Source organism: Mus musculus, chromosome 12 (genome assembly GCF_000001635.26).
Source record: "Mus musculus strain C57BL/6J chromosome 12, GRCm38.p6 C57BL/6J".
NCBI lineage: Eukaryota > Metazoa > Chordata > Mammalia > Rodentia > Muridae > Mus > Mus musculus.
The window spans coordinates 83,804,871-83,817,615 of NC_000078.6; the positions used below are offsets into that span (position 1 = coordinate 83,804,871).

A 12,745-nucleotide genomic window follows, 5' to 3' on the forward strand; every position below is an offset into this window, starting at 1 on the left:
ATTACTGAGCCATTTTTTCCAGCCCTCCAGTTGCTTTTTTTTTTTTTTTTTTTTAGATTTATTTATTGATTATATGTAAGTACACTGTAGCTGTCTTCAGACACTCCAGAAGAGGGAGTCAGATCTCGTTAGGGATGGCTGTGAGCCACCATGTGGTTGCTGGGATTTGAACTCCGGACCTTCGGAAGAACAGTCGGGTGCTCTTACCCACTGAGCAATCTCACCAGCCCTCCAGTTGCTTTTTAAAGGGGGAATAACAGGAATATTTGCCAGCCCATTCTAAGAAGCCACTGGAGAGGAAGGAATTTCAGGAGCTTGACTACATTGCTAACAAGTCAGGGATGGAGGGTTTACAAACTTTAAAACTCCAGATTATACGGGACTCAAGTGCTAAACCTAGTGGGCACGCCTTTATTCCCAGCACTCAGGAGGCAGAGGCAGGCAGATCTTTGTGAGTTAGAGGCCAGCCTGGTATTGAGTTCAGGACAGCCAGTTCTACACACTCAGAAACCCTGTCTTGAAAACAAATAAATAAACAAAGGGACTAGGAAAGCCTTGCTTTTCCCTTTTTCCAGTGTTGGCGGGAGCAGCCTTCCCCTCACGCCTTCTGTGGTGGTTTGAATATGCTTGGTCCATGGGAAGTAACACTATTGGAGGTGTGACCTTATGAAAGGAGGTGGAGCTTTGTTAGAGGAAGTGTGTCACTGTAGAGGTGGGGCTTGGAGGTCTCCTATACACACACACATACACACATACATACACACATACATACATACATACATACATACATACATACATACATGTGTGCTCAAGTCTGGCCAGTGTGATTCAGACCCTCCTCCTGGCTGCCTACAGAAGACAGTATCCTCCTGGCTGCCTTTGGATCAAGATGTAGAACTCTCAGCACCTCCTCCAGCAACATGACTGCCTGCCTGCTGTGATGCCTCCTGTAATGATGATAATGGACTGAACTGATAAGCCAGCCCCAATTAAATGTTGTCCTTTATTAAAGAGTTGCTCAATTAAAGAGTAAGAGTTGTCTTGGTCATGGTGTCTCTTCACAGCAATAAACCCTATGAGAGAAGTTGGTACCAGGGACTAGAATATTGCTGTGATAGGCCTGAATGTGCTTTTGTTTCGAGGAATGTGGATTTTGGAACTTTGGATTAGGAATCCAATGGGATGCTTTAAGTGGGGCTTGATGGGCCATCCAAGTTGGAGCATGGCAGACAGTGGAACTGAAGGTGATTTGAATTGTGGGGGCCTGGCTCAGGAAGTTTCAGAGGAGAAGAATTTTAATATGTTGTCTAGAGAGTGTTCTTGTGATATTTTGGTGAAGAATGGCTGCTTTTGCTCTTGTCTGAAGAGTCTGCCTGAAGCTAAGGTGAAGAAATTCAGATTAATTGCTTTGACAAAGAAGTCTCCAAAAAGCCTAGTATAGACTCTGTCCTGTGGTTCACTCCTATGAAAATGTAGAACATTTTGATCAAGCATGGCAAGCTTAGAAAGGAAAATAAAAAATGTATGGTTCAAAGACTAAAGGGGCAGCAGAAGTGGAATGGAGCTAAATCCCGTGTTCAAGGATATTAAATGAAATTAAGGGAGTGGTGACCTTGGGGCAAAATTCCACCCATATAAACTGATTGTTTATGTGTTTGCAAATGAACAAGAGGGCCATGTTCTAGTCCTAGCAAGTAGCAGAATTTGGCAGCTTTGGCCACATGGCTCTGGCTTTAGAGTCAAGAATAGAAGGAGTTACTGGGACAAATGATGCTGGTTAGGTGGAGCTAAGAAATTAGCAGTGATTAAGAAGAGACCAGCATCACTGGGGTGAAATTTTCTGGGAAATATTTTCCAAGAGCACAATGAAGTTGTGTGTTAGGATAGACCTTGTGCTGCAGCTGGACTTGGTAATGTGTAAGAATCATTCAGATGGTACTGGTTTTGAAGGCATGAAGGGGATCATGGAGAGCAGCTGAGGCTTGGCACTGTTAGCGGCCAGGAAAGGCCATTGGTGAAAGTATAAGGCCTGGGGTTTGATCTCCAGCACCACAAAGAAGAAAAGTAAATATAAATAAATCTTCATCCAGGTATAAGGCCTATAATTTCAGCATTTAGTGGGGCTGAGGTAGAAAAACAAGTTTAAAGTCAGTTTGGGCTATAGAGCAAGGAGACTTTGTCTCAAAATGAAAATCTATTTCTGTGCATTAATTTCTATCTCAGTCCAACCCTTCCTTTCTGTTCTGTGCTATGTGCATGTGAGTGTAGCTGGTGTTGAAATAGGCCAGAGGCACTGAATCTCCTGGAGCTGCAGTTGTGGGGATCACAAGACCTTCTATAGGTACTGGGAATCAAACTTGGCTAATCAAGAGAACACAAAATCTATTCAATTTTGTTTGCTTGCTTTTTGCTTTTCAAGACAGGGTTTCTCTTGTGTAGTCCTGGTGTCCTGAAACTGTAGAACAGGCTGCCCTTGAACTCACAGAGATCTGCCTGCCTCTGCCTCTCAAGTGCTGGTATCAAAGGTGTGTACTCCCACTGCCTGGCTATAAACGCTAGTCTTATAAAATAAAACAAAAATGGGGCAGGAGAGACGGCTCAGCAGTTAAGAGCACTGACTGCTCTTCCAAAGGTCCTGAGTTCAAATCCCAGCAACCACATGGTGGCTTGCAACCATTCATAATGAGATCCAGCACCCTCTTCTGGTGTGTCTGAAGACAGCTACAGTGTACTTACATATAATAAATAAATAAATCTTTAAAAAAACAAAACCAAAACCAAAACAAACCAAAAACAACAACAAACTCTGCAAATACTTTACAGATGAAGAGCTGCAACTCAAAAAGCTCAGTAATATGGTGAAATGTTGTATCTATGCCATCTCGTGTCCCCCACTTCCAGTGCCCAATCTCTTTGCTTTCTGCTTTCTTCCTTTCTTTGTGGTGCTGGGGAATGAACCAAGGTATCAGCCAATGAGCTCACCAGGGCATCTCTGCTTCACTTTAATAACTCTATATCTTGGGCAATGGCTTTGCGTTCTGATTTCCAGCTCACGGGCTCAAAGCAAGCTTGAGAATTACTTGAATAGAATCTTATAACAAAGGCACTAGTGTAAGCAGCCTTAGCATCATGTTCTTATTAAAAAAGTGTAGTGGAAACTGCTTTGCCAACACTAGCTGAAAGCAGCTCAGCTAGAATCCTCATGACAGCATATGCCATGCTGGACTTACCGTGTCTTTGACAGCCATGAAACAATGACAGATCCATCGCCGAGTGGTGCCATCACGACATATGTAAGAAAAGGCTCTGTCAAAGTTCCTATCTGGGGCACAGAAGGAAACTTTTTCTATTGTCTGGTCAACTATGAGGTCCTAGAAAATGGAAACAGAAAGCAAGAGAAGGCTTATGAGGAATCTGGTCTTCTCAGAAGCAGCTCAGGGTGTTCACTGTGCAATGCAGAATCCCTACAGAGGCTGATTAGGAGGCATCACTTGGCTCAACAGTTCTCTAACTCATCTCCATATTCTGAAGTGTGTGTGTGTCCCTTGGTTCTAGCTCAGAGCTCTTCCACAGTTGTTGCCGTGTTCAATTTGACAGTATGCATACATAAACAAATGGTTAAGTCCTCTTGGTTTATTTGCAAATACAGCAAAATCATATAATACTGAGTTCCCACTATATGTTATACAAATTAGAATGATAATACGTATTATTCTATACTTCCCCCTTTCAAATAACTGTATCTCAGCTGGGCGGATCCCAGTGCTAGGGAGGCAGAGGCAGAGGCAGGCGGATTTCTGAGTTCAAGGCCAGCCTGGTCTACAGAGTGAGTTCCAGGACAGCCAGGGCTACACAGAGAAACCCTGTCTCGAAACAAAACAAAACAAAACAAAACAAAACCAAAAAACTGTATCTCCATCCAGTATAAAGTTTTTAGTTCAAGTATTCTATTTTTAAAATGTAGAGTTTTCTTTCTTTCTTTCTTTCTTTCTTTCTTTCTTTCTTTCTTTCTTTCTTTCTTTCTTTCTTTCTTTCTTTCTTTCTTCCTTCCTTCCTTCCTTCCTTCCTTCCTTCCTTCCTTTTTTTTTTTTTTTTGATATAGAGTCTCACCATGTAGCTATAGCTGTCCTGGAACTCAGAGATCCTTCTGGCTCTGCCTCCTGAATTGGGATTAATGGCATGTGCCACCATGCCCAACCCTTAAATTTTATTTGCTTTTTTCCCCCAGAACTTCTGAGATTATCTAGCTGTTTATTCAATAGTAGCATTTTTTTCATATCCCTCAGTGCAATTTTAATGCCCGCTTTACAAGTTCTATCTGCTTCTGCTAGATTATTTTATGGTTGCATCTCAGCTTTCTCTGTGAGAATGAATCACAGTTTCTATCTCTTTGTATGCTAGAGATTGGTGCATCACCACAACATAGTTTCTTGCTCAAAGAAAGGTTAGGGACCTTAAGTTCAGACTTCTATGTTTATACTAATTTGTGCAGATCACAGCATGATCTTGTCACAAGCACTAATTCCAACATTATATTAATCCTTGATAATAGGGAAAATATAAAGGTGGGAAGATGGATCCAATACTGATACACTGCCAATTACAGTGCACATGGTGGCTCACGCCTGCAATCCCAGAACTTGGACGCTAGGCCAAGAGAACTGATGCACATTCAAGGCCAAACTGGATTGCTGCATACTGAACTCAAGACAAGAGACTGGGCTACACAGAGAGACTGTCCCCCTCCAACTCAACTAACCATCTACCAGTAACTTATCAGTCAACATGGAAAGAATGAAATTCATAAATGTAGGTTCTAAAAAAGTAGCCATCAAAGGGTAAATCAGTTTCCAAATACAGTAAAAAGCAAATGCATAGCCATGAGAATGATAAATTTGCTTGGTATGGTGGCACAAGCCTGTTATCCCAGCACTTGGGAGGCTGACGCAGGGGAATTGTTAGATCAAACTCAGCAAGACCGCAAGATATCTCTCTTTCTGTCTCTCTCTCTGTCTCTCATTCTCTCTCTCAGATTTGCTTATTTACTTTATTCATGAGTACACTGTAGCTGTCTTCAGACACATTAGAAGAGGACACCAGATCCCATTACAGATGGCTGTGAGCCACCACGGGGTTGCTGGGAATTGAACTCAGGACCTCTGGAAGAGCAGTCAGTGCTCTTAACCGCTGAAAGCACTGTCTCAGCAAGACCTTTTTTCAAAAATAAATTTCATCCAAAAAATGTATTAAAAGGATACAAGTTTAAAAATATACTTAAAATCTCTACTGCTAGCTGGACATGGTGGTGCACGCCTTTAATCCCAGCACTCGGGAGGCAGAGGCAGGCAGATTTCTGAGTTCGAGGCCAGCCTAGTCTACAAAGTGAGTTCCAGGACAGCCAGGACCACACAGAGAAACCCTGTCTCAAAAACACCAAAAAAAAAAAAAAAAAAAAAAAAAAAAAAAAAAAAGAGAAAAAAAAATCTCTACTGCTGAAAAATGTGTTAAATTTAAGCCTATAAATATTTTTAGCATTTCAAAGGTCTGAAATGTTGCTATATTAAGCCATTTAAGAATCATTAAACTGAGCCGGGCGTGGTGGCACACACCTTTAATCCCAGCACTCAGGAGGCAGAGGCAGGCGGATTTCTGAGTTCGAGGCCAGCCTGGTCTACAAAATGAGTTCCAGGACAGCCAGGGCTACACAGAAAAACCCTGTCTCAAAAAACAAAAAACAAAAAAAAAAAAAAAAAGAAAAACAAAAACAAAAACAAAAAACAAAAGAAAAAGAAAAAAAAAGAATCATTAAACTGCTTCTCACACCGGTTTTTGATTCGCTTAACTTTATCCAAATTAACTTCTGGTTAAAAAGCATTTCCTGACTTTAGGTCTTAAGAAAATTTATTACTGATTAATTGACCATGCATATCTTGGGCGTTCAGGGTCCCTTTCTCTCAAATGAGTGCTACCTAGAATACCGTGTGAACCTACAGTGGCCCTCGCCTCTCAGGGCTCTCAGCAGCCGGTTCATTCAGCACTAAGACATTTCCTAAGGAACAAGGCACAGTAAACATGTGGCCTGTCATCTAAAAACTACAGTAAAAGATACATTACCTTTTATATTCAAGGATCTGAAAAAAGTAAACAGAATAAAAACAGAACTCACATCTTAGCATGAAATATTAATGCTGGGTACATAAGATACGCTACATCATGTACAACAAAATGCTGAGAGATTCAGTTCATAAAGTAAACGAGTTACTAAACTAGTTTCCTGGACACTGAAACAGTCTCTCAAAGGCTGTACTGTGGACACAGTGGCAGGATCTTATAGAGCTACTACAACACTTAATGGCATTTTATCACTAGAGAGAAATCACATGAGAAGCAGCATTTAAACTCACAAAACTCTTACCTTAGTTTTCTCGTCCACAACTCTGAGCCCATCCGCTGACACCCACAGAACGGCCTTCACTGCTTTCTTTCCCGTCTTTTAAAAGAGAAGGGGGAGGGAGGAGACACACCCACACATAATATTAAAAAGAAACGAACTCAGAAAATACAGATTTCCATCCTCCAACAAGTCACAAGGAGAGAGGAAGCCCAGCTTCAGGAATGATGCCCAAAGCCAGGTACTCAAACCAAACCGCAGAGACATTCAGGAAGAAACAAGCCAGAGCTATGGCTTCAGAAACAACACAAATCCTAAGATAACTAAGTAAGGGAGAAGAGACAAATACAAGTAGAACAAGGTAACACATTCCAGAAAAGGCAAAGAAGTCACAACAAGAGTCTTCACCATTTAAAAACGCAGTCGAGAAACCTAAGAGTCTGAGAATACTGAGTGCATAAGGAGTTACACCACACGGAGACCTGCAGGGACAGAGAGGGACAGAGAAATCCCAATCAGCTCTGAACCATTCTGCTATCCTCTGAAAACTGGTGTGACCCTTTGTCACCTGAAATTTTCAGTTAAAAATGGCAAGAAACCATAATTATTCTATGAACAATCTTTTAAAAAGTAATTATTTATCCCCTCAAAATTAATAATAATTTAGCTTAGATTTTAAAAATTAATTATTTATGTATTTTCTGTATAAGGATGTTTTGTCTGCATGTATATCTGCACACCAGAAAAGGGAATTGGATCCCATGGGATGAGAGTTATTGACAGTTGTGAACAGTCATGTGGGTGAGGGGAACTGAACTCAGAAACTGCTGAGTCACCGCTCCAGCCCCAATTTAGCCAAAAAAAAAAAAATTTTTTTTTTTTTTTTTTTTGGTTTTTTGAGACAGGGTTTCTCTGTATAGCCCTGGCTGTCCTCGAACTCAGAAATCTGCCTGCCTCTGCCTCCCGAGTGCAAGGCCAATTTTTTAAATCTAACATTACATGCAGGGAAACATTCTGAGGGCATAGGAAGATTCTAAAATTACAGCTAAGATAAGGGTTGGTTTTATTTGTTTGTTTTTTGAGACAGGGTTTTTGTGTAGCCCTGGCTGTCCTGGAACTCACCGTATAGAGCAGACTGGCTTCAAACTCAGAGATCTGTCTACCTCTGCCTTCTGAGTGCTGGGATTAAAAGCATGCACCGCCATGGCTTTTTTGTTTTTTGTTTTTATGTTTTTGGGCGGGAAACAAGAATCACTTTGAACGAGCTGATAATTTATTTCTTCTTTGAGGGAATCAATGGTACTTAATGCCCTTTCTTAACTTGCCTGTGGATATAAGTAAATTAAAACAAATAAAGGCTGAGGTGGATATCGGATTGTCACAGAAGTACAGACCAAAGGGAATCTGGGGCTGAGTTTAATCAGCAGCTGCTAGAAGAACAGGGAACAACAGAACTGCTACTCTCCTCTCCATGTCCCCAAGTCCAGGAATCCTGGTTGTGGAAGCATCCTCTTTGTTTAAAAAGCGGCTAGGACCCACTCCAGGTTTGTCAGCTACACTGCCGCCACCACCACATCCTGGGTGAGATCTGAAACTTTAGCCACTGCAAAAGTGGCTACAAGACCACCTCACAGAGCACTGAAAAGCAATGCTCTGAGAACACATACCATCAAGGCAAAGGGCACATAAGTCTGGGACCCTGAAACTATCTCAGTGTGGGTTTGAAAGTAGACTGGGCATGAAGCAACAGGAGACAGTCAGGAGGAAAGGCCTCATGCACCTTCTAGGGAACTGGATCTTAATTCTATGGGCAACTGAAAGCTACTAAAAGAATTAAACACAACCACATTTGTATATCTGCTCTTACTTATCACATCTGATCGCGAGTGCACAGAGGCCTCACTGGAGTCGGCTCTTTCCCGCTATCGTGTCACCCTGGAGATTAAACTCAGGCCATCAGCCTTGGCAGCAAGGGTCTTTACCAAACACTAAACTACTGCACCAGCGCTAGATTTGCATTTTTTAAAAACCTCTTATTTTTAATTGCTCTTTATGTTTATGCACAGGTCTGTGGCTGTCAGAGGTGGTTCTGGTTCCTCTCGAGTGTCAGTTACAGACAGTTATGAGTTGCCTGAGGTGGGTACTGAGGCCTGCACTTGGTTCCTCTGGAAGAGCAGCAATGCTCTTAATTCAGTGAACTTTCCAGTCCCTAGACTTGCATTTTAAAACATCACTTTGCAGCAGTGTACCTGAGGTCAGATAGAGATCAATAAGCAAGATTCCAGGCAGGAAAGAATCAGGATGGAGCTATCTTGACTGAGATTGCAAAGGTGGTTTTACACAGTATAGGGGAGGGGATAGGTTCCTGTCTTGTGTCACTTGAGTGAAAAAGTAGCTCTGGCTAAGATAGGAAATTTCAGGAAGTCTAAGGTGTCTGTCAAGCACCCAGCTATGTGGGATTCAGAAGACAACTGAATACAGTCATTAAAATGACTTGGTTATTGTTTTCATTTGTACATAAGGAGATATGACTGTGTTGTCAAATTGACAAGGGATAGATTGTGACAGCTATTCTCAGTTGTCAACTTGACTATATTTGGAATGAACTGCAATACCAAACTTACAAAGAGCTTGTGAAAAGGAATGAAAGAAAGGCTTAGGTCTAGGTATGATGGTACATGCAACTACAGACATTGTATTCTCAGGCACAGACCTATGCACAGACATATAGACAAGGTCAGCCTGGTACAGAGTAAGTACCAGGTAAAGAGAAGTTTAGGTCCAGGCATGGTAGTATACCTAGTTGCTTAAGTCAAACACTAGTCTAAAGTTGCTGTGGCTGTAATCCCAGCATTCAGGAGGCTAAGGCAAGATCATGTGTTGGAGTAAGATAGACTACATAAGGAATTCCAGGCCAGCCCAATGTAAGGAAGACTCTATCTTAAAAAACAAACAAGGTCAGGAGAGATGGCTTGGTGGTTAAGAGCACTTGATTTTTGGCCAGGTGGTTGTGGTGGCACACGCCTTTAATCTCACCACTTGGGAGGCAGAGGCAGGTGGATCTATGTGAGTTCCAGGACAGTCAGGGCTATAAATACAAAAACAACAACTGACTTTAGGAAAAGATTAGCTTTAACAGTTCAGGTCCTATACAATCAGTTGAGAAAGAAAGCCTCCTTTGATCTGTAACACAGGAATATTGTCTGAGTTTCCAGACTGCTAGCCTACTTGCCACATGCATGAACTCATGAGCCAACTCTTAAAATACTCTATGTCACACAGATTATCTTGCATGTATGCATGTGCACCCATGTTCACCTATCCTCAAGTTGGCGTCTCTGGAGAACCTGACTGGCAGTGAAGTGGAAGTTAGATCAGAACAGGCTGAGAAGTAAATGAAAGGTAAAAAGATTCTATAAACTCAAACACACTCTTTAAAACGTTTATTAACTGAGTGTGGTGGCACATACCTCTGATCCCAGCACCTGACAGACAGAAGCAGGCTGTGAGTTCAAGGCTCTGTTTGTCTCAAAACAACTATGACAACAACAGGCTTTATTTAAGGCTAGATGTGGTGCTGAATGCTTGTAATCCTTGTAACCTCAACACTAAACGGGTTAAGGTAGGAGGCATTCACACCAAGACTATGCTTTTTTTTCTTTAAAAAAAAAAAACCCTTTTCCATAAAAAGGAGAGTTAAACATAGAGCAATGAGGCAGGCAGATGACAAAGGATGTTTAGAAGATTGTGAAAAACTAGCATGCACTTGCTAGTTACTCTAGAAGCATAAAACAAGTCTGGATTAAGTGCTACTATTTAAATGCTAAACAAAGGATATAGTTTCTGTTCTTCATGTGCAACATATAGGCACATGCATTAAAAGGGTTAGAGTATATATACAGTACCTGGGCTTCTTAAAAAGGTAAACTGGTAGCCACCTACCACCACTACTTTACTGCTACTATTAATTTCTTTTAAAGTTGTGCTTTCAGGTATACTAAGTTAAGGACATTCGTTTTTTTCCTTTTTTTTTTTTTTTTTTGGTTTTATTTGTTTGTTTTTGGTTTTTTGAGACAGGGTTTCTCTGTATAGCCCTGGCTGTCCTGGAACTCACTCTGTAGACCTCGAACTCAGAAATCCGCCTGCCTCTGCCTCCCCAAGTGCTGGGATTAAAGGTGTGTGCCACCACTGCCCAGCTTAGTTTTTCCTTTTTTATGTTCAAAGAGTTTGTTAAATATCTGCTGTAGGAATAGAGAAGGCAGCTATCCAATGACAGAAATAGCTGTAAATGGCCTAGAAAGCCCTTATCATGTTCACTGCAGATTCATCACACATCACACTATACTACCATAAACTTCAGTATTCAGCATTTGCAGCAACAGATAGCAAAAGGTTAGCCAATTGAAGGTAGGGGAAAATAAGTCACTTTAGAATTGTTCTCCTTGATAGATTCCTTATAATATTTAGAGATTTTCTAAAATTCACCCTTGGCTCAATTTTATGGTTATGGAAACAAAAAAATGATAGTAATGTATTACATACAAGACAATTGGATTCTGGGAGAGGCAGTGTCCAGCTGTGAACCCACTAGTGAGCCCATCAGGCTGCTACTGATAGTTCCAAACCCACAGTCACAGGATAGTCTTGTGGGACACAAAACAAGACAAAGACTTGTGATTGTGGAAAGAGATCTGTAAGAAAGAAGTGGGGCAGAGGCTGGGAGTGGGAGGGCAGTAAGTGAGGCTGAAAAAGAGTAACTAGAATGCATTATATGACGTCGTCAAATAACAAAACCTACTAATAAAAAAGGTAGTTCAGAATGAGCATGAAATGTAGGGCTTACTTGTGGTAGAAATACTTCCTCCAAAAGCTGCATAATTTAGACACTAATAAAACTGTGGTAGTGGTACTGTACATGTGAGAAACTAAGAATGAGTTCATTACCGTTGTTACAACACATTCTGGCTTGGTAATCATTTCAAGGTTACGGGTAGAACTCACACTGGCTAATGCTGCCATAAACCATTTAATACTAAAGATAAAAAAAAGTTCCATACTGAAGACCAAACTTGCCTATTTTCCAAAGAAAGAAAATGGACCTAACATAGACAGAATTTTAGTAACTTAGAATTTAGTGAAATCTAAGCAGAAGGATCAAGCTAACCTATGCGCGAAAAATGACCAGTGAAGAGTGTAACTTCCAAGTAGTCACTTTACTTGCTAAATACCCAGCTTGAAAATAAAAAACTAATATCTGCTCTAAATTTCTTTATTATGAGCAAATCTTCTAAATTTTATTTTCTTTCTTTTTTCTTTTCTCTTCTTTTTTTAAGACAAAGTTTTACTATGTAGTCTAGGCTGGCTTCAACTCTTTGTTTATCTAAACCCATATGGCTACTAAGCAGTCTTTGACATTGAAGAAAACTACTACAGTCAACTACAGCCACTGTGAGACCTGCTGCTAGTAAGAGAACTACACATTTTGTAATTCTTGTTTGCCTAATTTGGAGACAGGGTCTTGCTCCCTTTGAACTCTCTAGGTAACAGCTGGCCTTGAGCCTGTGCTTCTCCTGCCTTGACCTTCTGGAATTACAGGATGGTGCTACTATGCTTCGTGTATGGAGTGCTGGGACTGAACCTTATGCATGACAGTCAAGCACTTTGCCAACTGAGCTGTATCCCCAGTCCTTCAGAGTGATTAAGCAGAAATAACTTTTTAAAATAAATTGAAAGCCAGTGACCACAGCATGCTGGTGACAACCTCTGTAAACTAGAGGAGCCTTCCATTGCTTTCACTTGACACACTAATGCTACGCTGGAAGAAATGAGTTATACTTACAGGAATGGGTTTTTACATTGTTTAAATCAGGGATTGGCACATTCTCTGTGAAGGCATTGTTAGCCATATACTCTGCATGGCAACTCCTCAATTGTCATTGTAGCACAAAAGAAGCCTCATTATGTGTGCAAACGGGCATGGTCTTTTTACAATAAAACTTGATTTTCAAAGACAAATATGGTGGGCTATGCTCTCAAGATTTTTCTAGAATGTAGTCATTAGCTGAGTCTTTAGGAAGATAATTCATTATTCTGCACCACCCCCCATATTTATAACCTATCCAGTATTAGACTGTGACTCACTCCTTAGGGTTTTGTCTAAATCTAAAATTCTATGAGTCCCAAGATCACTAATGAGGTGGCTCAGCATTAAGAGCACTGACTGCTCTTCCAGAGGTCCTGAGTCAATTCCCACCATCCCAGATGGTGGCTCACAACCATCTGTAGTGAGATCCAATGCCCTCTTCTGGTGTCTGAAGACAGTTACAGTGTACTCACTAAATCTTTAAAAAAAAA

The 12,745-nt window shown here is 41.0% G+C and overlaps 1 protein-coding gene across 14 annotated transcripts in view; it reads right to left on the bottom strand.

The window, feature by feature from the left end:
• Positions 1–12,745, bottom strand: part of Numb (NUMB endocytic adaptor protein) — a 127,909-nt gene that overhangs the window by 10,837 nt on the left and 104,327 nt on the right. For all 14 annotated transcript variants that reach the window (NR_073563.1, NR_073564.1, NM_001272056.1 and 11 more), the window contains 2 exons: positions 6,416–6,490; positions 3,231–3,371 (listed from right to left, as the gene is read on the bottom strand). Coding sequence is in view for 12 of the 14 variants with exons in the window: in NM_001272056.1 (NP_001258985.1) it covers positions 3,231–3,371; positions 6,416–6,490 (216 nt within the window). In the remaining 2 variants the exon portion in view is untranslated. The remainder of the gene's footprint in view (positions 1–3,230; positions 3,372–6,415; positions 6,491–12,745) is intronic.